Source organism: Gobius niger, assembly GCF_951799975.1.
Source record: "Gobius niger genome assembly, chromosome: 1".
NCBI classification, from domain to species: domain Eukaryota; kingdom Metazoa; phylum Chordata; class Actinopteri; order Gobiiformes; family Gobiidae; genus Gobius; species Gobius niger.
In genome coordinates this window covers 15,981,971-16,004,160 of record NC_136852.1, presented here as the reverse complement: position 1 = coordinate 16,004,160, position 22,190 = coordinate 15,981,971, and the positions used below count along the sequence as shown (strand labels likewise).

At 40.1% G+C, this 22,190-nt stretch overlaps 3 protein-coding genes across 11 annotated transcripts in view; 1 reads left to right on the top strand and 2 right to left on the bottom strand.

The window, feature by feature from the left end:
* Positions 1–171: 171 nt before the first annotated feature.
* On the top strand, positions 172–3,822 carry cep57 (centrosomal protein 57). Of its 2 annotated transcripts, none has more exons than XM_079564300.1 (11): positions 172–393; positions 552–729; positions 995–1,192; positions 1,276–1,394; positions 1,477–1,602; positions 1,674–1,751; positions 1,825–1,920; positions 2,002–2,079; positions 3,035–3,252; positions 3,358–3,502; positions 3,570–3,822. In XM_079564300.1, the coding sequence occupies exons 1-11, from the start codon at positions 346–348 to the stop codon at positions 3,753–3,755; spliced, it is 1,470 nt and encodes a 489-aa protein (XP_079420426.1). In that variant the 5' UTR covers positions 172–345; the 3' UTR covers positions 3,756–3,822. The 2 variants fall into 2 exon arrangements, with proteins under 2 accessions (XP_079420426.1, XP_079420425.1); XM_079564299.1 differs by having other exon boundaries at positions 1,825–1,926.
* A 652-nt stretch (positions 3,823–4,474) lies between these two features.
* Positions 4,475–6,707, bottom strand: LOC306962722 (uncharacterized protein). The gene is made up of 3 exons (XM_079555966.1): positions 6,156–6,707; positions 5,135–5,357; positions 4,475–5,062 (listed from the first exon to the last, which is right to left on the bottom strand). The coding sequence occupies exons 1-3, from the start codon at positions 6,454–6,456 to the stop codon at positions 4,933–4,935; spliced, it is 654 nt and encodes a 217-aa protein (XP_079412092.1). The 5' UTR covers positions 6,457–6,707; the 3' UTR covers positions 4,475–4,932.
* An 843-nt stretch (positions 6,708–7,550) lies between these two features.
* dock10 (dedicator of cytokinesis 10) overlaps positions 7,551–22,190 on the bottom strand; it is a 40,699-nt gene continuing 26,059 nt past the window's right edge. For 2 of the 8 annotated variants that reach the window (XM_079556059.1, XM_079556060.1), the window contains exons 23-56: positions 21,470–21,562; positions 21,267–21,385; positions 20,832–20,901; positions 20,212–20,325; positions 20,063–20,134; positions 19,832–19,978; positions 18,916–18,999; positions 18,744–18,840; positions 18,582–18,614; positions 18,034–18,212; positions 17,456–17,572; positions 17,241–17,358; positions 17,014–17,135; positions 16,800–16,914; positions 16,620–16,686; positions 16,267–16,314; positions 14,808–14,918; positions 14,345–14,451; positions 14,155–14,267; positions 13,733–13,870; positions 13,466–13,648; positions 13,281–13,391; positions 12,983–13,198; positions 12,845–12,902; positions 12,353–12,454; positions 11,557–11,663; positions 11,360–11,482; positions 11,170–11,283; positions 9,616–9,765; positions 9,327–9,537; positions 9,061–9,251; positions 8,887–8,987; positions 8,648–8,786; positions 7,552–8,318 (exon numbers count right to left, since the gene is read on the bottom strand). In XM_079556059.1, the coding sequence (XP_079412185.1) occupies positions 8,271–8,318; positions 8,648–8,786; positions 8,887–8,987; positions 9,061–9,251; positions 9,327–9,537; positions 9,616–9,765; positions 11,170–11,283; positions 11,360–11,482; positions 11,557–11,663; positions 12,353–12,454; positions 12,845–12,902; positions 12,983–13,198; positions 13,281–13,391; positions 13,466–13,648; positions 13,733–13,870; positions 14,155–14,267; positions 14,345–14,451; positions 14,808–14,918; positions 16,267–16,314; positions 16,620–16,686; positions 16,800–16,914; positions 17,014–17,135; positions 17,241–17,358; positions 17,456–17,572; positions 18,034–18,212; positions 18,582–18,614; positions 18,744–18,840; positions 18,916–18,999; positions 19,832–19,978; positions 20,063–20,134; positions 20,212–20,325; positions 20,832–20,901; positions 21,267–21,385; positions 21,470–21,562 (3,918 nt within the window). In that variant the 3' untranslated portion in view covers positions 7,552–8,270. Of the gene's footprint in view, positions 8,319–8,647; positions 8,787–8,886; positions 8,988–9,060; positions 9,252–9,326; positions 9,538–9,615; positions 9,766–11,169; positions 11,284–11,359; positions 11,483–11,556; positions 11,664–12,352; positions 12,455–12,844; positions 12,903–12,982; positions 13,199–13,280; positions 13,392–13,465; positions 13,649–13,732; positions 13,871–14,154; positions 14,268–14,344; positions 14,452–14,807; positions 14,919–16,266; positions 16,315–16,619; positions 16,687–16,799; positions 16,915–17,013; positions 17,136–17,240; positions 17,359–17,455; positions 17,573–18,033; positions 18,213–18,581; positions 18,615–18,743; positions 18,841–18,915; positions 19,000–19,831; positions 19,979–20,062; positions 20,135–20,211; positions 20,326–20,831; positions 20,902–21,266; positions 21,386–21,469; positions 21,563–22,190 lie in introns of all 8 variants that reach the window. The other 6 variants (XM_079556057.1, XM_079556063.1, XM_079556061.1 and 3 more) reach the window with 6 other exon arrangements.

Sequence of the window (22,190 nt, the reverse complement as noted above, 5' to 3'; positions counted from 1 at the left end):
AGCGAGCGGGTGCGTTGCGGTTAGAAACTACATTTCCGGTACACTGGAGCGTTAGTTCGATTTAGACACCGCGACGTCCATACGCAGTTTTACACACACGCCCACAACGGAGAGTAACCCACTGCGGGACAGAGCTTTACGGAAAACCATCTACCGCTGTGAAACCTTAGATTGAGAGGTTTAGCTGCTTGTCAGTTTTTTGTTTGTGCCCCTGACTTTTACATGTACGCGTTTGCAAAGGAAACAAAGTATGCAAAATTTGTTTAGCAAAGACTTTAGAGAACTTTTAAGCTGTAACGTTACATAGCAAGAAGAAACATTTATTTCGTGGACATCTGCAATGCAATGGATCCTCCTGCAGCAACAACACCAGCTGATGCTTTGGGAGACAAGGTACATTTACTAATACTGACTTATTTATTTATTGAATATGCGAAGCAGCTTTTGCCTCAACTAAAAAAAACCGATGTTTACATTAACATCATCAAGTTGTTGACCGGTTTTGCACAGGTTATCACTGTTATTGAACATGCTCAATGTGTTTTCTCCAGGATCGACGGCCACAGAAATCATCAAGCGGATTAGGGTGTGAGAGTCTGTCACTGCCTTCTTACAAAGACTATCCAGCTCATCAGCCATTCATCACTACACTGGTCCATCACTCTGCCCCAGCACAGACATACAGGGCGTCATCCCCCACTAAGGCCTTTCCAGAGACCAACAGTGCAGGTAAATGATGGTTTATTTGTAGACTAGTTCTAATTTGCCTGTGTTGTATAGCTCCATGGTTACTGCCCGTGCAACATGATGCCTCAGGTCTTCCTTAATCTATTTATTCATTCAGTCTGTCTTCTCAAATAACCCCCATACAAATCGATAACTTTCACTCTGTAGCAGGCCTATACTATTGTAAGTCGGATGCATAACTTTTGATCTACATGCTACAATTGTGACTCTTTCTGGGCTCGGTCTCGTGGTCTCTTGTTACATGCAGCAATCCTATCTGCCCTACGGAATCTCCAAGAGAAGATACGGAAGTTGGAGAAGGAAAAAGCTCATAAAAGAATTGGTATCCCTGATGCAATGAAAGATGTGACTGACAGCTCGATGCAGAGTGAGAGAATTACCAGGACACTTGACAATGCCCCTGATATCAGAGAGGAAGTAGGTGACAAGGCAAGCTGCAACCAGGGTATGTTTGTCTTTTATTCACAACATTTTATCTACATTTTGGTTTTGATGCAATTCAAGGAGTGTATTCTTTACTTAATACAGTGCTGATCAGCCATCTAAATGCTGCCGAGTCTCGTTGTTTAAAACTAGAGCGACAACTGGATCACATGAAGAAGATGCTACGTTCCACCAAGACTGATAAAAGCAACATTGTTACTCTGGTCAGTGGTCGGTTACGATCATGCTGGCAGTGATGCTGGCCTTATAAAAATAAAAACATATTACTTTTGCTTGTTTTTAAAGGTAAAGGAGACCACTAGGCCAGCAGATCAACATACTGACAGCCCCACTGTGCTTGCTCGTTTAGAGAAGCTTGACCATTTGGAGCAGGAATACCTCAGGCTAACACGCACACAAAATAATGCTGAGGTACAAAGAAAATACTGTTGTTTATTTGCCATTTTTTTGTCAATGTAAATGTGTTTTTGTGGCCATTTCAGAGGAAGATTCATGAGCTAGAATTAAAACTGCAGGAGGAGGAGCATCAGAGAAAGCTGGTTGAATACAAGGCCAATCAAGTATAACATTCACCTAATTGTCTGTTTTACACATAATTACAGATTAGAAAATGTTAATTCTATTCCATGTCAGCTCCAGGCAGGTTTGGAGACGAATAGGATTTTGTTGCGGTCAGTGTCTCCTCGTCAGTCAACACGGCAGCCTAAAGAAAAAAGGTGTAGCACAAAAGTAAAGGTGAAGATGAAGTTTGATGGTTATTTTAAGTAAGGTTTTGTGATATGTAATTGCATTTGCGCCGATCTGTTGCAGAAACCTTCGCTCCAGCCGTCGCCCACAGAGCCACATTACAAGCTCAGCCTCCGAGATGTACCATTTGTCGCTGGAACGGTAGTGTTTTCTTTAAAGTGCATATACGTCGTAAGGCTAGGTACCGTTAAACGATACCAGTCTGGTATCAGAAAAAAGCTGTAGGTTCTACTGGTATTGAAAGCAATTACCGAAAAGAAATATAAAATCTTTATGTTCAAGTTTTGAAACTGGGGAAATTTGGGGCAACATTGGGGAAAAAAATGGGGAGAAAATTTAAAATTTTATGGGGAGGAGGGAGTGGAAGACAAGTTGAAAAACATTTTGGGGGAAAATGTGGAGAAAAATGGGGAAAAACATTTGACAAATTGGGAAAAATAGTGAAAGACAAGTTGTAAAAAAAGGTGGAAAAAATGGGGGAAAAGTGGAAGAATATGAAACATTTGAGGAAAAACTTGAGGAAAAATTGTTAAAAATTGGGGGAAAAAATATGAAAAATGTTTTTTGTTGTTAAAGGATGTTTCTTGGTCGTTTCACCTCAAACAAATTATACAAATGCCAAATAAATTAAATGGAAAGGAAAGGAATACATTAACATTGTTAATCTGTTTTCTGGTTTCTATATGACAAATATTTTAGTATACAGTAGGGATCGAAAAATCATTGAAGTACCGTTATTGAAAAAAAAGGTACCCTGACCTACATAAGGCTGAACAATATGGCAAAAAACGTTATCACCATTTGTTCCTTCTTTCTAATTGATTTCAGTGTATTTTTATTTTTATTTCATTGTACAAATGTACATATTGTCCATAATATCTGCTTTCCACTCATGAACATCTTCCATTGTGCTCTTTTCCAACCAAGTGCTGTTTCTGCCACAGAATTGGCTGTAAACCTGACACTTAAAAAACTCCTTGACAATTAAGGAGATTGACCAAAGTTGAAATTATAATAATGATTAAATGTTGACAACTATGTCTTTGTATTTGTGTCTGTTATTCTAACCCTTCTCCTTTTATCTGCTAATATTCAGTCAGTGGGCTCCAGCCATTCTGTCCGAGCAAACGTTCAGTCAGTTTTGTCTCTCCTGAAGTGTCATCAGCCGCATCTCTGCAACAGTCGTGTCTTATCCAACAAACCAAACTCAGGCACAGAAAGCCAAAGCTATTCCAGTTCTTCCTCCTTGTCAAACGAGGATGAACTGTCTGATCTGCTGCATACATTACAAGAGGAGCTTCGACTCATGAGCTTGTAAATAATAGTCATTCTAAATCCTAGTTAGAGCAAAATGAGAGTCTAAATACACAATATGGTTGGTATGGTATGGCTATGGTTGTTCTTTGCTTGTTCCTGCAGAGAGCAAGATGAACTTCTGAGGCAAGTGGAGACAAGTGTGTCGGAACAACAAAGAAAAGACCTTCAGTGGGAGCAGGAGAGACTACTAATCAAAATGGAGAGAAAAGGGGAGCAGATTGATAAACTTTACAAGCACAAAGCCCAAGTATGTAACTCTTCAACACATATATCTATGCAATTGGTATTATTCATTTTGTCATATTATCTTTTAGGTTAAGCATTTATTGAAGGACTCTCAGGCCGGCTGCGCGAAAAGAAGTCATGTTGCAACAACCAGAAAGGTGTCCAGCAGAGGTCGCTCTGCTGCAGCAGCCAAACTCGGACCAGGGGAGAGGAGTAGGAGAAACCTGCGGCTGCTGAAAGACATGAGAGCTCTGCAAATGTCACTACAGACGTGAACTTTGCCTCAGATACACTACACGTGGTATTTTTTTGTATTGGTGCTAAATTAACTTATTTGACTTAACTGTTATTACTTGCTCTTTTTTGTCAGGCGGTCTTTAGAGGATTTTATACAAAATACTAACAACTTATTTGAACTGTATTATTGTACCACTAGAGGGCATACATGGATTATTCTTTCCATCACTAGGCCGCTCCCGTTTTTGGTACAGGTCACACTGTGATTGCACTAAGTAGTTTTTACCCCAGAGGCGGTTTCTGTTGCAGTGACAGGAGTGGGCAATAGGTTTGTGTGTCTCACCCAATAGATAAGATATGTATGAGTGACCAGACATGGATTCATCATGTCTCACATTAGTGCTCGTTCACTAGTAAATGTTTGTTTACATTAACAGTCATTATTTGTACAATAGAAATATTTGCGTTCTAATTTATTGACAGTTTGGGTCACAGAGAGCAGTGTTTGCATTAAAGATATATTAATGTCTTTTAATGTTTTTTTTATAAGCAAAATAACTATTGACCTTTGGAGTAAGATATTTCTTTATACTACTGTGAATAGAGAGAAAAAGGGTAATCCCAATATAGTGTAATTGGCGATCAAACATGAGAACAGAAACATAATGGCTCCTATTGATAAAGAGGCAATGTCACCAATGTGAACAAACTATTCAGGAATTTACATTTATGTGTTTTTATTTATTTACACAGCTATGCTTCTGTACATAAAAACATAAAAGGTACATTTACATCTTAAAATATTTGAAAAATACTATTTACCTATAAAAATACATTTAATATGTGAATAGAAAAATAGTTTCTCTTACAAAACACTGAACCTGTAAGTCATGCCCTCTTCCCGAAGCAGTCTATCTCATAATGTGCAAAGGATGAATTAATGATGTCAGTGAGGTTACACAAGACTTGGGTGCGTAAAGGGGCCATCAGATGTATGTGAGTCTGGACATGTGATCCTCCGCGTGTCTCAGCACTGTGACCCGGGCTCTAAAGCTCCAGATGAAAACAACACTGTAACCAGAGTCCTCCGTTTGTGTGGTCAGGTGTGATAAAATCGCTCTCCAGGCTCCCTCCGTAAGAGCCCAATCTACACTGACCTAAATAAAGGGCCATGTGCTGTTGTTGTCCTTGGCCATGGCCCAAGATCATCATAAGCTAAGACTCTGTGTGAGTGATGGACTCAGATTCATTCGTCCAACACTCCTCTTGGTGCTTTGGCAAAACGGGTCGGTTGGTGTAAATATCATCCACAGGCAGGAGGAAAGTAACAGTCTTTACTTTGGCCCTGTAAAGTTAAGCACATAAGGTTTTTATTGGCCTATTTTACTGCAAATGTAAGGAATGTGAGACCTCATACCTGTTCTTATGCACATAATCCTGAAAAGAGTGCCTGTTGTTGGCTTTGCCCACCTCCACTCGGGATGAACCTCCAAAAATGCTATTTCCATGTTGGATCTCCTCTTGAAGGCCCCCCCATCTCGAGTCAGCCTTTCTCACCTGGTCAATTCTGCCATCTCTCGTGGACACTGAGGGCAGACCAGAGCCCATGGAGTACCTCCGCACAGTCATCACACTGCTCTCTAAAAAAAAAAAAACATTTATTACAAATTTACTTGAAAAGTGAATTTTGTGAGTCAAATATCCTATTCACTAAAAAAGTATCCGTACAAGGCATTACAGGTGAAACTCGGAATATTAGAATATCGTTCAAGAGTGCATTTGAAGAGTTCATTTGCAAAAACAGATAAGTGCCATTGAAAAAACTCAACGTATACTTCAACATTTCTCTTTACATTGCAGTGTTTCATTACCAGAATTGTTTCAGTGCCATAAAAATATTAAGTCACTTGTTCTTAATTAAATTCACACAACTTTAGCTTCATGTTCAAGTGGCATCTGTTGCGTGCAATAACAAATATCCAAAACGATTTTGAAAAAAATTCAAAACGGATATATCTGCTTTTGCAAATGAACTCATTTATTTCTGTCATTCAATTCAAAATGTCAAAACAATATTTGATACAGTGAAATATGCCAAGCCTTTGTTTGTTATAATTCTGATGATTATGGCTTACAGTCAATTTTCTAAATATAAAAAAATCCTGAGATTTTTACTTTGGGGTTTTTTACAAGCTGTGAACCATAATAATCCAAAAGTATAACAAAAAGGACACGCACTTTGCATGTAATGAGTCTATCATCAGTTTCACAGAAATACAGAAACCAATGCACTTTTTAACGATATTCTAATTGTCTAGTTTCAACTGTAGCACTCAGTATTGACATCTTGGGTCTTGTGCGTAAATGTCCATGTGCCATATCCGTTCAGCTAAAACTCATATAATGATCAAGCTTCACGCACAACATGTCACTCTTACCTTTGTATGTTCCCTCCAAAACCGGTGCAGACGCGTTTCTCCTCAGGTTGAGGTAAGGATTCTCCTCCACCACAGCCGTGGATGCCATACTCACATGGGCTGCTTTTGCCCAGTGTGACCGGTGGCTGTAGTCCCCTCGCAGTTCCCGATTCTCGGTCTCTAATTTTTTGATCTCCTCTTGCATCTCCATCACCACATGTGCCAGGCTGCGGGTGCTCTCCATCACGGCGCTGCTGCGTTGCCAGTACCACGGCTTTCCAAACACCGGCGGGACGTCCCGGTGCTGCTGCGGTTTTAACATCTTTGCCCCTTTTGTCTTTTCTTATTACGCGTGTCTTTTTCGATTGTGTCTGCTTTTCAATCTCAGACTAGATCTTGTTCTGGGCAGATTATGTCGCCTTTCACCACTTATACAGCTGAAAAGGCTTCGGTGATCACCCAGCGCTACACGGAGTATGGTTTATTTATCAGCCCCGGCGTTTAGTTTCAGGAAAACTACGCGGGGGTCGGAAATGAAATGTGCACTGCTCCAGTGCAACAGCGCAGCGGGAGGGAGGGAGAGCTCTGTAAAGTAGGCCTACCAGAAAATCTGAACTCCTGGGTCTAAAAGTCTAAGTACAGAGAACAGCTTCTGGGTGGGTCATGCAGGGCAAATCAAACATAAGATTTAGCCTGAGGCGGTGAACAAAATATGGCAATGAACAACACCTTTGTACGGAGCCCCTAAAGTTCCCTGCATAAAGTTAGTGTGGACATTTTTATGTGTTTTTATTTTGTCCGAGTCACAATTAAAAAGCGCTCTTGCCTGCAGAGTTTCTGTCTCTATTGAGGACATACAGCCTAATCACTCCAGCTTTGTGCAGAGCAGTAGAAGGCTATTACTTTTATAATGAGATTTTAAATGTAGAAAAGGTCAAACAAAATACATATCCTATATGCTACAGCTTAGGTCACATCCAAATATAGAGCAATTGAGGGCTTAATTTTGTTTTAAAAAAAAGTTTATTTGGGGACACAAGCACTGCACGCGTTCCCTCACCAGCTGTGCAGTTTGGGGTCACTAGACATGTGCTCAGTCTCAGTCCAAGAGCGCCATTAATAAGTAAAGGAGCACTCTGCTTAGGCTGTAATTACACAACTATCGGAAAATTCTGACACTTGATACTGCATTTCACTTTCAGGGGCATCAGTTCTTCAAAACACTTTCTTTAATGCTTTCTTTAACATGTGGCATAATAAAAAATCTGTCTGTGCCATTGCTTAAACCCTAAAGCCCCAATAAAAACTCAAAATATAAACGCCAGTTTTGGACTAGATCCATTTTTTTATTTAAATGTTATACACAAAACTTCAGTTTTGTTCTTTTTTTAAGCTAAACAAATATTTATATAGTTTATTTTATATAAAAAGACAGACTTTAAATATTATTTCTTATTTACAATTCAAACAGTACATGGAATAATAATAACTTCAGTCATAAAAATGTTACAAAATTCCCATTTGAAAACTGTCAAGCAGAAAGTGTGTGAATGTTAGCGAAGATTCAAAGTAGCAATGTGGAGCTGCTCTACATTCAAACAGGCAATAGAGGTGCGTTCAAGTTCAACTACCCAAATCCTTTGTGAAATATGGCCTGTGTTTTACAATTCATACAGTAAAAATGGTGATCTTTCAGAACCTCTTTCAAAGTTGAAATGTGACTTTCAGTAAACATATTCTACAGCTGACACACCTCAAGCTCAATAAGGACACTGATCTAAAGGGAGTGGGGTTTGGAGAGAAGGCCCAAGTCAATCTATGTGGGTTTGGAAAAATACTGTACGTTACTAGTTTTGTGGATGTGCATGTGTGTACTGTAGCCTAATGAACCAGTAGGAAAGGAAACCATACTTCACAAATTATTCTAATCCCAAAACAAGAGTAGCAAACAGCGCAACAGTCTGACTTCTACTATAGACAGTCAACTTTAACAACACGACTACAGACTACCACGGCCATGGTCTACAGTACACACTTCCTCCTTTGCAAGTCATCACAGTTCCAGGAACACGTTTGTTCTCCATTCTGGCAACATGAAGAGTTAAGTGGCTTATGAATGATTCAAGATTGGCCGATTTAAAACCCGCTGTGACGTTCCGTTCCTGGTTGTCTTGTTTGAGGAATCTAGACAAGTTTAATAACATAATGTTAACATTGGAATGACAGTCCATGGGAAAATGCAACATCAAAAGTAGGAAGGTGGCATAGGTTGGTAGAAGCAAAAATGGTCTCAGGAGTGAGATGGCATCGTACCAGTCTTAGACAGGGTGGACAGAGAGCTGCGAGTGAGAGTGCAGTAGGAGGCAAGTAAAGATTTTTGGAGCTGAAATGAAAGATAATGTTTGAAAATAAAAGACCAAACAAATAAAATGTATTTTACGATGATTTGTGAAGAAATGGGAAGCAACACAGCAGATGGTTGGAAGTGAAACATTTGTTGTTCATAGTGAGACCTGTTCGTTCATGATGCCTGACAGCTCTGTGAGCATGTCCCGATAGTGAGTCCTCATCTCTTCCTGATACTCCAACTGGTCCTCTTTGATCAGACGCTCATTCACATCCAAGGCCTGGCCGCAGGCGACTGCAAACTGCCTACAGAGACCAGATCAAATATTTAATGTTAAGAACTTAATTAACAGTTAATTTAGGTATAGGTGGAATACGAAAGAGAAAATGCAAATTTGTGCCATACCTAAAAATCTCCTTGAGCAGTTTAACCTGATTATCTGGATATTTCTTGGCATTCTTCTCTTCTAGAAATGCTCTGGCATAAGCCATGGGTCCAGCATTCACCTTAATAAAGTCATCACAGATGAGAATATGGCAAAAGGTGTTTGTATTTGTAAAAAGTCCAAGAGATGCAGACCTTAGCGCTGACACTGCCCTGCAGCTTGAGCTGGAGTCTGATCATATCCACTTCCTCCATGTTGCAGAGCTGGTTGAGTTCAGAAACTTTCCTTGACATCTCGTCTATTGCCACCTCTATTGGGTTCATTTCTGTACAATGCTGCTCCACCACCTCAATACGCTTTTTCAGATAGGGGAAGTAGGAACTCGCTGCATTTAAGTGAAAAACATTTTAGATTGGACACATAACGCTTTCATAATGGAGATACAAAAACTAGTGCTCACTGGTTAATATGGTGCGCCTCTTGCATTGCTCTTCTACATCCCCATGCTTCTTTCCAGACCGAGTGAATGGTGTCTCAAACACAAAGCGGTTAATGTTGTGATGCCTCTCAAAATCTGTCCTTTTTTCCTGCTGCTCTTTGTCGTCAAAGAACGGTACCACATAAGTTACTTGGATGTAGGCAAACTTTGGATCCAAGTCTTTAGGATTCACCTATTTCAATAACCAAGCAAACATCCCATTAGTTATTAATCAAAAAATCACAAATGCTTGGGTAAAAAATGAACTTACTTTATTGGAGTCCTGAATCATCTTGACATTGTCTGCTCCAAATTTGTCAGAGTAGAGTTTGAGTAATCTTTGTGAGATCTCAGACAGCCCTGTTAGCTTTGGTTCTTTGTAGATGAACTCCTTGCTCTCTTCCTCCTCCTCAAAGAAACCCTATAAGAATATCCAGAGTAACTAGTAAAGATGGACTTCATTTATGACCGAGAGTAGGCATGCACTGTAAGATTAATATGCGCACGGTGTAGCGTTTACAGACACACAGCAATGCTTCGAGTTACAAGATGTCAAAAGATTCCAAGGTAAAATATTTCAGACACATGTTTGGGTTTTAGGATTCAAGGTAAATGAGGCTGAGCAGGTAAACTCTTCTTGAGTTGTTTGGCACATTATTTGTTCAATAAAAATATAACACTGCAAACAATAGGGAGCTATAGTTAAAGTGTTAATGAAAGCAGGATAGAGAGGTAAGAGTGGTTAGCACTGAGGAAAAATGTAACATGAAAGACACACTAGACTTACCACAATCTTGATAAACAATATTTTTATAAAAGAAAAAAGCACAAAGATATATTGAAGGTAAAGACTCCAAAAGGTGTTCTCAAACATTCTAAATATTACGTAGCCTTTTTGAGAATATCGTCAGATTAATTTCGCAACACATTTACAATGTTTCTTTGAGTACCAGTTCAGTCATTTTAAAGGCCCTGTACCTGGTTTTCAGTGAAAAAGGGAGCAAGTAAAGTGTGGTTCACACTAATGCATTTCTTCCAATTCTTCACAAGGATGAGTTTATAAAAGCATCTTTCATGAAATGAACTAAGTAGTTTCTAATCACTGTAAGACTAACAACAAAAAACAGTCTGTCAATCAATAAAAACTAGTGATGGGCAAAAATACCGGAGCTTGTATTGCTCTTCCTGAACCACATTGCTTGGAGGCTCTGCCCCAGAGCCTGTTTCAGTAACAGCTGGTCACATGACTTAAGTGTCAATTGTCTCAAACAGTGCTTCACTCTGAGAGTCATGGTTCAGTGTGTCAAAGCGGCTCATTCGCTCAGTGAGTCTCATTGGCTCAGTGCGTTTCAGTTTGTTTTCGTGACAGCTTTGAGCAGTGAGGTGCTAAACCATGGATGCTTTCTGGTCCTTACTTTGGTGATGTAAACTATAAGTGATAAATGTTCTGCATTTCTCCTGTTTTCCCATTTAACAGCCATCATATGGTACACGATTTCTGCGCCTGGCTGTGGAAAATATATGGAGCGTGATTTACAGCAACAGGCTAAATTAGCTCTGACTGAGTGAAATAAAAAGATTGCTCGTTGATGTCCTGCCTCAGAGCAGCAGAGCAGCAGAGCAGCAGGTGACTGAGTATTTTATATGGAATTTGCAAGGACAGCTTTGAAGTGTCAACTGGCTTCACTCACCCATCACTAATAAAAATGATTTATAACTAGATGCACTTTTTTTAAACAAAAAACTAATTCCATAACTAATAAAAATTGAGTACAGGGCCTTTAATCAAAAACCTGTATGATATTGTGCATGCTCAGTGTCTTACCTGGCCATAGAAAGCAACGCGGTAATAACGGCCAAAGAGTCGTTTTTCTGAATTGACCACCTCTGTCACCTTTAGATAGGAGCGATGGATATCATAGTACAGCTCAGACAGCCTCTGCATGAGTGTAAATGCATCAGATTAGTCACACTGAAAAACAATATATAAACAATGCAACAATGCAAATGCCTGCCTTAAAATCCCTGCGCTTCTCAAAAACCGCAATGACAGGCTTGTTGATATCCGCAATGAGCTCGTGGCGTTCTGATTTCCACAGGTAGTCCACACAGAACTCAAGCTGTTCTACCAAGGTGTCCTGCAAAGAGACTGAATGTTTTAACACCCACACGATGCCAGTCAGTATTGACATCGTCTGTTTCAAGACCGTACCTCAGTGTAAGGAGTGTCCTGTGTGCCTGTGTCCTCTTTCATAGCTCCTTCCTCCTTCACATTTGGACTGATGCACATAAAAGCAGCCCAGCCCATAGAAAAGGAAGCTGTTTTAGACCGTAGCAGGGGGGGGGAAACAACAATTAATAAACACAATAGTGTAGTGTAAGATTCATATTCATCTCTGTAATATGGAGACAGATTATTTCATTTCTAGAATAAGAAGAGTTCTGTAAAAATGGGGAATCTGTGTGAAGGAAGTGACAGTGAAATACAGGACAGGAGGAGGCCATAAAATAGATTGTCAGAACCTTTTATCCAGTAGTTTAATTACTGTGTTCCATGAGCACACTGTATTGTATAAGCATATATAAAAAAAACTGTTAATGTTCTTTTTGTTTGCATTAGACCTTGAGTCAGCAGTAAAACTGAATTTCAAAATCAAACAAAAAATGCCAATATTTAGAATATCCCTGACACTTCCAAAATGACCTACTGGATGAATTTAGGTTTGCATCACATATTCTGTATTACTTTCATGCAACCAACATCATCTCATGCATACAATAATAAGCAGCATTTTAGAGTCAAGTGTGTTCACAATAAAACAACCAGAAACATTCTTCCAACCAGGACATGACCAAGGCGCTGGAAAAGTATTTTACTCTCAAACCAGAAAATATCTGCAATTCCAAATATTTACTGTATACTGTATATCAATATCTAGTTGCTATTTGTTTTAAGCCCCGTTGTAGCCCAGTCCCACCACCAGCTGGCCCCAGGCGCACACACTCACTGTCTTGTTCTCGGGAGGTGGTTAGTAAGGAGCTACAGTTAAAGACAGGGTTTTCTTCAGTGGACACATTGGACATCCTGGCCTTGTCCGCTCTCCAGTAGCCTGTTTGGGTGTAGGGCAGGAGGAGTGGGGAGTAAGTTTTTCATCATGTTCGGGAGTTTAGCATTTCACAGCAACTGTCAAAGCTGATTGCATGCAAGGTGAGCACTAGAAATGATTGTGAGCGTTTAAGACACAGCAAAAGGTGAGGTGAGGCTGGAAAGCTGACACATACAGGAACAAGCAGTGAAGGCATGTGGCGTGTGTTCTTGATCAACCTAACCAGTAGGCTGAAAAAAGGCTCAAAAGAGAATGTAAATGCAGAGACAGAGCAACATGACTGAACATTTATGTTTTATTTGAGTTTATAGATGGAATGCTGAAAAGCTTAAACACTGCACATTCACAGTTTTTTAAAGCAGCTCTTGATTTTTAGGTGTTTAATGAACTAACCTCTTCTCTTCAGTGATTCTGCAATAAGTGCTGATATATGGATGTAGCACATAGCGGCCTGAAAAAAAGAGAAGCCACGATTATAGTAACAATAACTGACTTCATCAAAACGTTTAAAATATCAAATGAAGAGGTTACTTCAGAGAGGTCCCCATTGCGAACGTGGACCTTTGCCATACTTTCTAACCACGTACGGCGGAGCTCAGGTGTGCTGGCATAGGAGTTTGCCAAGCTGTACTGCAGGTCAATCAGCATTTCTGGGTCTTTCTCATGCTCCTTCATCTGAGCTGTGGCCATCAGAACAGTCCGGATCCTTTTTGTCAAGTCTTTAACCTCTGCTGGAAATGGTGTGTTCTAAAGAAACAAATTCACAGCTGTTTGAACATGAAAAATATAAAATACAAAGAACTGTAGCACACAAACATACTGTAATTACCTTAAGATGAACATCACCATTGGCAAAATTGTTAATAATGGCAAGTGACTGTTGAAATCTCGAACCACCGATGCCAGCATCGGCTATTAACTGGCTGACTGCTTTGATGACCTGATACAGAAACAGGAAAACTCAGTGCTAGAACAGATTTTACATATTAGAAGATAACACGAGATGAGCTTGACCTGTAGGTGTGAGCGGACTATAGACTTGCCCTTGGTAAACTCAAAGTTCTTCCTCATGACAAAATACAGGAGGGCTGCAGCTTCCATCTGAGTGGAGCTGGAGCGATGATTACAGCACTTGAGGATCTCATAGCAAATATAGCCGCACAGATTGGCCTTACCCTGGAAAAATGCACTGGGAAACTGCACATGGATTGCACATACAAAGAAATCAATATTTCTTGCAATGTTGAATATATGTTCAAAGGTTTCATTTACAAGACTGACCTTTTGGACAAAGAGTCTGAGAGCAGCAAAGACATGCCTTAGCGTGGCAGTCGACTGATTTATTTGAAAGTAGAGCATGTAGGTGTCCAGCACCTTCTTCATCAGTACATTCTGACCATCGTCCAGCAATAACTGTTTCTGAAAAAATAAATATGTAATTAAGATAATACATTTGAATGAGAAAGTTTACAGCAGCAGCAAATCTTATATTAAAACCTTCAGCCACCAGGTGGCAGCAGAGTAGGATTGTATTCAGGCACTCCACATACATTTTGATGCTGCATTATACAGACAGTTTACTCACCAAACCCATTACAACAAATATCAAATGTTATATATTTAACAAAACTTATTTGCCCAAATGTAATGTGTAATGTATGGCATTACAATGACTGTTCTGCAAAATGAATTCAAGCAGAGACCTTGTGATGATGAACAAAGAGCTCCAGTACATCCAGCACAGTCAGGGACACCTCTGTGGACAAGTTCGCCTCTACATCTGTGGGATTGGAGTCTCCTTCTGGAATAGTCCCGTCTGCAGTACATACAAAAATGAATGTACAGTAAAGGACTCTGTTATGCTCATGCAGCTCTATGAAATGCATGCGTTACCTGTCTCCATCATCTGTAGCAGCTTAGGGTTTGTGAGTGCATTTTTGCCCCTGATGATAGGCATGGTTTGTGAACGAGCGTGTCTGTGACCATCTCCAGACGACATCCTACAACAACCAGTAACATTGAGACGGTTTACTTTTTTAACGACATATTCAATAAAACTAGTTTCAAAACCTGGAACATCAAACATCTTTGAACTCCATGTTAGCAATGCCATTATTACCATATGGGAGCAAAGAAATACTGGTGGATCTCGCACACAGAGGGGCATGCATCAGATACATAAACAGTACATACAGTACATACACATCTGTGTGTAGCACAAACACTATGACCACATACATGATGACAATAGGACTAGTGTAAACATTTAAACAAAACATTAGTGTCTTAATTGTGTTTATGAGCTTTAGAAACAGATATTAAGACAGAGGAGTCTGCTTCAGGTAGAGGGTGTTACCATTGTGGGAGGAGACTGGAGGGTTGAGAGGGCTGGGAGGAATGGTTAGAGGCCTTCATGGTGCCATTGGCTTGGGTTGACTGGGCCAGCTTTACTGCCGCTGCTAGTTTCCTGTTTATGACCCAATCACACCAGAGCTAACGTTAGTTAATAAAGACCATCACTCACTTGGCTTCACAACCCTTTGTCAGTTAATTCCTAAATAATGAGCATATTAACAACTTAAGTTAAATAAAAGCAAAAGTTTGTAGATACATACTTGAAGCTATGCACTACTTGTAATAAACAGGTAGAAATGTCACCTTTGGAACGTCAACACTACTGGGTAACTCTCCTTTGAGTTAGAGTTTTATAACAGTAGCTGGAGCCAGACATGGAAATAAACTCTATTGAGAAGTTATGCATACTCTCTGCTGTACGCACAGTCAATGGTTAGTAGATTGATGCTTGAATGATAATATGTGATTGATAAGGGTCAGTGGAGACTTAACATGGCACGTAATGTAAAGCATGAAGAGCAAGGACAGTAAAAAGCACAGCTGAACCCTTAAAACATGCAGAATGTAGCATGATTTTGCATTCGCTAGATGTAGAAATCAAGTCTAGAGAGTCTAAAGTGCAAAGAGACTTGGACAATAGCGTTCACATGCAACACTCAACACAATAACATCTTGAAAAAACAAGAACAGTGTCAACGCAGACAAGAGCCAGAGGTTGTGGGTGAGAAAACACAGATGGAAAGGACAGAGACATGCTGCACTAAATACAACAGCAAGGTTAACCATGGAGTGTGTGTTCCAGAGTAGATTAATTTCAGTATGCATATGCAAAGTAGATGGTTGCAGATGCATGATGCTTGCAACTTGCAATGTAATTCATCACTTGTACAGTTCAGTGGGTGCCCACACTGACTGAGACAAGCTTCAAAGACCTAACAGACACCGAGACAGACATAGGCTGAGACTGCGATCCCCCTGGGCCGGCTATTACACATGAATGTTAAGTAGCGAGTTGCCCCAGACAGACTCAGTACCAGCTTTGAGAGGGGACAATTTAAAAATCTCTAAAGCGCTGGGTTCTGCAGCTACATTACAGACAGTGAGTGCATACAGCATTTCAACATCTGTCATTCTTACCAACCATCCAGTTCAGAAAATTCACCTCCCCCTTTTCTCTGTCTGTTTTCACTCTTGTTATCCCTGATCACATCTGTGTTAAGTGTGCATTCGCATACAAAACAAATATTAGGATTTCTGCTGGTCTTGAGTTTTTCTTTTGAGCGCACTGCTGTGTGCATATGTGGGCATTTGCAAATGTATGAACAGATGTGTGTAATGATATGAATTATGCATTCATTTGGGATGTTAGGAATGCGTGCATGTCGAGAAAATAGTTCCTCACCGCTGCATTAAAATAACGTTGTTTTTTTTAACCAAAAATATATAAAATAACCTCTCACCTGGCTATATGGCGCTTTCCAAGAAACCGGAAATGCTGAAGACACAACCTAGAGGAGGACAATGTAGAATTATTTTGAGTCAAATGAAATACATGTGCCGAAGCCTGGGTTTTACTGTACAGTTGAAGCCTGCTCCAAACAGGAAACACAGACAGTTAATTTTGCAGCGCTGAGTGGAGAGAGTGCTCTCTTTGGAATTACGGTCAGCTTTTCTCCTCCAAGTCATTACTTTCATCTGCTACGTTTTGGCCAAGATCCATTTTATTCATTTCAGTCTGCTCTTTATCTTCATTGTTCAAAAAGGTTTACTTAAAAGTGCTGCGAATAGCCGACACATAAAACTTAGAACTTACTCCAGGATGTTGAAGAAGTCAGAGATTTCCTGGTGAATAGCTCTATGCCAGTACGACACCAACACTTCTGAAAAACACATTGAAAGAAAAGTCAAAATAATAAAATAATTACAGCAATATCATCTATAATAAAATCTGATTTTCTTTTTGTTTGAATGTATCACTATGTTCATTACATACCCTCAGAAATGGTTTTCATGATGTGTAAAAAGCACATAAGGAGGCTGCGGGTCTCCGCCTGATCCAGTTTGTCACAACGTGAACCATATCCGATCAAGGACTGGGGTCTAGCAAACTAATTCAACACACAAGAGGTCATAGTTTACTGATGTTTACTGAATTATGTTTGCTTACTACAGTGCTATAAAAATGCATTCTTGTCACGATTTTTAACCTTTTCACATCCGTCCATCTTCTCACTGTTCCTGTCGCTGTTGCTAGGGTTGGAGTCCACACTTATCAGAGAGCCCCTGGAGTCGGTCTGGTTACCCGTGGCAACTGCCAAGGAAGAGAAAGCTGATGGGGGGAGGGAGGCCTTCATCAATGTCTCATTCACCGCTTTTTTTCATCCATAACCCACTCTATAAACTACACCTCTGAGCTGAGACACGTTTCGTTCACCTGTGATGGAGTTCAGCACTTCTTTGGAGAAGGAGGCATCCACCGAGTTGCCATGGCGAGTAACAGGAATGACCCCTCCAGCGCCCGCCCCACTCACACTGAGGTCATCTCGAGAGCCCTGGGAGAATTGCATCAGGTTTATTAGAAGAGCGTTAAATCGAATGTTTCCTCATACATATGCACCCAGCAATTTATCTCCAAACACGAAGCCTTACTTGATCACTGGAGGTGAAGTAGATGGGAATAATGTCCCTGAGGAAGAATCGTGGCATGTTGTCCAGGATGAGGCCATACAGAGGCAGATAGAGGGAGGCAATTCTCGCTTGCTTCTCCTGTAAATTGAACCAAATAATTGAACTTGAATACTTTCTTTTGTCGGGCATATGTCATTTTATTGATGCATGGCAAGTTTAAATACTGCAATGCTATATAACAGAACAGAACAGAAATATCAATTTGTTCTTAATGTATTGTCTGGTTAAATAAAGGTCAAATAAAAATAAAATAAATAAACCCACCCAAACGTACCTGAAAAACCACACAACCGCGTGGGTATATGGAATTGAATTTCCAATACATTTCACTTGTTTATGCTCTTCTGAAGATGTGGGTGCCCTGATTGCTTTGTATTTGAGGTTTTGACATTTAAAATAGTGTTGTTGTTTTTTTCTATTGAGGATTAAGCTAAATATAGCCTATTACAGTCCTGGAAAAGCTTAAAAACCTGCCCATTTTCGCGGGATTACCATGGGCCTGGCAACCCTGAGCTCGACCAACTCTGATGGGAGGGTACCTTGGTGGCATAGCGTGCATCCAGGGAGTGCTTAGCCATGAGACTCTTGAGTGTCGCTAACGCTCGATGCCTGAGGTCCTGTTCATCCTGGAGAGCCAGCCCCAGTTCCCGTAGCAACAGGCCAGTCAGGAAGTGCTTCCTGCAAAACTCCCCTGTCAGGTTGTACTCAGGGATCAAAGCTGAGGGCACCAACAGGGAAGGAATAAATCAATTAGAACCTGCTCGAATAAAGTGCTACAGTATAAGGCAGCACAATATGAAAGAGATCCAATATTCGATACCGTGTCAAATGTTTTGATTAAGATATCATTGGGACATTTTACAAAGCTATTTTAACACCAATAATTTAGTAATTAGTCATTTTTATGCAGTTTTGTTATATGCTGTGTTCGCACAAATATGGTAAATCTCAGTAAGATGGGTAGATGAAGTCCTCATATACTGCAGCTTTTTCTAATATGAATATTGTGTCACCCAATATTACGACAAAAATAATTTGGCGATATTTTATGTAGCTCTACTACAGGGCAAGGAATGGACATATTTACCATGAACACTTTGTGGCTCTGGAGATGCGTGGTCTGATATGGACAAGAAAAGCAATAAATGACAGACAGAAAAGAGTGAGACAAGGTGTTAGAGGACAAACAAATGGGAACACTGCCTGATGTATGATAAAAGGCGACAAATATGCAGTTAATGGCACTGACCTGAGATGCGAGCCGAAGGGACGGGGAGACTGAGAGGGATGTAGTGTTCATGGTTACAAACCTCTCTCAAGAACTCAAACTTTAGCTCGCACAAGACCTGGCAACAAACACAGACATTAAAACTCATAAACTGGTCGATATGTAACTACGTAACAAGCCAATTAGCCACTACCTTGCTGTCAGTTGCAGTGATCATGTTGATGTAGTTGCTAATGAGTTTGAAAGTGAAGCCTCTGTCCATCAATGTGAAGCAACGCTGCAGAGAAATACAACCATACGATTAGGAAAAAGGTCATTATAACTATAAGCTTGAAAAGCTTCTCCAAGTGCTACGCTCTAGTCATTCACTCCACACTCGGTGGTGGAAAGCTACTACTGTAGCAACAGCTGCTCTGGAGTAGACTGATGGAAACAAAGCTGCCAATCTGTGCCATCAGCCCCTGGGGCAACCTCCATTCGTTCAAACACCACATTCACACGGGCAAAGCGGATGGATCCACTTTATATTTCATCCAATCCACTTTCACCAACACAAAGCCTCCACTGAGTACAATATTTGCACTACAATCCAACTTTATTTATGAAGCACTACACAAATTGTACCGATTCATTTTTTTTCTTTTTGTACGGTAAAATTATTTTTGCCCCATAAAAGTATGTTGTAAAGGTAGTCATTTGTGAAAAATCAGCCTGTTGCGAGAAGTTTGCGCCGTATTATGATTTCTTTATGTTGTGTATGGTCAACCCAAATTGTCAATATGTGACGAAAAGGGCTTTACCTTTTTCGTCTCATAGGGACTCCGAAGGATGGCCGTGACAGTAAAAATACCTGTTTCGTCACATTTGACTAAGAGGGTTCAAAATTAGGTACAGTCCCTTTAAAGACAGGTAAAAAAAGTAGTGCAGTATTGAGGTGCCCAAGGACACAGCAACAATCTGCTCTGCAGGAACAGGGATCTGCCAATCATTCAATTATAAGACAAGCTGCTCTATCATTTCAGCCATTGTCGCCCCATTTTAAATATAACTAATACTAGCATTAGTAGTGCTACGCACCTACACAGAGGTGATAGAAAAGGAACACTTACCTTGACAAAAGATGCAACAGCTGCATTAGCACAGCGAGTTTCCTCTCCCAAATCCTTGTTTTTCCAAAATATGTGTTCAGACACTGTTTCCACTAAGGACTCCACACGGCTCAAATATGATGAGGGAAACCGCTGAGGCCTTGGAAGCTGAATAAACAAAATATAGCAATGTAAACTACATGTAATCATTGATGATGTCACAAAGAACTTTAAAAATCAAAAACATCTTACTTTCACCTTATTGCCATCAACTAAATGCTGCGCCATAGACTTGACAATTAGTTCAAAGAAGAACCAAGAAAACTGAAAGCATAAGAGTGTTGTAATTTATTCAGCGCTGTTGCTAAAAACAAAAGGCTATTTTGTGCATGAAGATGTACCTTGAGTATATTTTTGACCGCTGCTTGCTCATTGCTCTTCAGGTCAAAAGTCATGCCTTTGGCCAACTCTTCGTGGACCGTTCTGAAGCCATGAGCCTCAGTCTTGAACACATACTATAAGAAAAGATAAAATCGCTAAGTTGTGAGGACAGGTATCTAATCATGCCAGTCAAATAAACAATACAACAAATTGATTTAACAGCATAGGAAGACTTATATGCGATTCACCCTTGACACACTAGCGCATAAATATATGGTAATTTAAGTACCTCTAGTGGTGAACATCATGCCAATATGTTACTATGGCAACCCCATTTCCATTAGCTGTGCTGGCCTTCTCTTACCTCTCACCATCCATCTTGAAGCACGGCAGTTCATTGTTACAAATCCATATATAACTGTTTTCTGAACAAATGCCTATTTTTCCAAAATCCACATCGACTCTACACACGTGTTTCTGATTATAGATGTTAAATGTCTCCCAGCTCAGTCGCCTGCCTTTTCACGAAACTCAAGGCAAGTTTTTTTCCCTCTTTCCTTTCAGTTTTTGGCCTGAACAAAGGTCCATGGAACAAACATTGCACGCTTTCCTCTCTGTTTTGAACTTTAAAAAAAATTACCTTTATATAAGAGTGAAGGAAGTGATCCAAGTTTTCTTCATGGCATTTTGAAACCATATAGACCAGGACTCTGCATGAGAAGAGTATATTCATCATTATCACACTATCAGGTGATGAAATAATAATATCGCTACAAAGAACTACATCTGACAGAGGCTCACACATTCTTTGCTTATGCAGCCTAAAACAAGAAGGTGACTTAGAAATGGCTAAAAGATAAGTATTAGGCAACATTTTCTTGTAGTTTTGTGCTATTTTAGCCTTGATTTGAGGGACAACTGCAAGAGCAACAACTTGATTTAGAAAAAAGCTTATGATTTTTGTCAATGGCACAACATACTGTGTAAAAATGGTTTAGAAAAACATTGTCAATTTATCTGAACGTTCCAAACAGTAACACATATTTTTCAGCATAAAAACAATACCATGACCTACCTAGTGGTGGCAGTAGTAACCTCATCATTGTCATTTTGTGTCAGAACCTTGAAGAGCTGGTTGAAGAGCACAGGCAGAAATCGGATGATAACTGGGATTCTTTCCATACTGAGGAGACCCTGAAGGGAAACCAAGCAAATGATGATTATATTTGCGGTATTTTCACGGTAGATATTCATCATGTATTCCAGATTCTCACAGACCTTTAAGCAGTTGAGGAAGTTTGAGGTAGGAGGCGAAGAGAGGTCCAGCTCTCTTTTCTGGCACTGCTGAAAGAATCTGTTCAAGTGGGGGTCCTGGCACAGGTACAGGAGACAGTTAATATGATGGTAGAGGTACATGAGTCCTGGCATTTGTTTTGACTCTTTCTCCGAGACTTGACTTGGACTTGTGAGTTTCTGGAAGTTTTCAAGTCCTTGGCACTACTGGCCACTGAATACACACTTTTGTATTCAGATTTAAAGCAGAACTAAGTAACTCATGCCCCTAGAGGCCACAAGCGCCACAGCAGGTGTCGTAGCATGTTGCGTTTTTTTTACTCATTAATTGTCCGTGAGGGTAAATACTACTCTGACAGAAATAATAATAATTTTTTTCACTCAAACTTGGCTGTAAATACTGTTTAAGTGACGCTAGCCCACACTTAGCTTTGCCCGTTAGCTTCTTCTTCGTGATTCAATTAGTGTGGATTGAGGCCTCCGAGTCCGGGTCGGAGCAAGGAAAGGTGCGAGTGTGGTTTTCTGGCCAGAGACACCGGGGGAGATGAAATACCCCCCAATCATCCCATTAATAACTTGTCTTACCCCCAGAGGGACTACGAAAAGGATATACTAAGGTTAACAAGTTACTTAGTACTGCTTTAAGCAATGGCTGCTTGAGGTTGACTTGATTACAACTTTGGTTTAGAGTTGAATAAAGACTTAA

Coding starts and splice junctions, on each gene's coding strand:
- cep57 (XM_079564299.1), top strand. CDS start 346: ATGGATCCTCCTGCAGCAACAACACCAGCTGATGCTTTGGGAGACAAG. Junction 730..994: donor TCCAGAGACCAACAGTGCAG/GTAAATGATGGT, acceptor TGTTACATGCAG/CAATCCTATCTGCCCTACGG. Junction 1,603..1,673: donor GCACACAAAATAATGCTGAG/GTACAAAGAAAA, acceptor TGGCCATTTCAG/AGGAAGATTCATGAGCTAGA.
- LOC306962722 (XM_079555966.1), bottom strand. CDS start 6,456: ATGTTAAAACCGCAGCAGCACCGGGACGTCCCGCCGGTGTTTGGAAAG. Junction 5,358..6,155: donor TTTGGAGGGAACATACAAAG/GTAAGAGTGACA, acceptor TTTTTTTTTTAG/AGAGCAGTGTGATGACTGTG. Junction 5,063..5,134: donor GATTATGTGCATAAGAACAG/GTATGAGGTCTC, acceptor TTAACTTTACAG/GGCCAAAGTAAAGACTGTTA.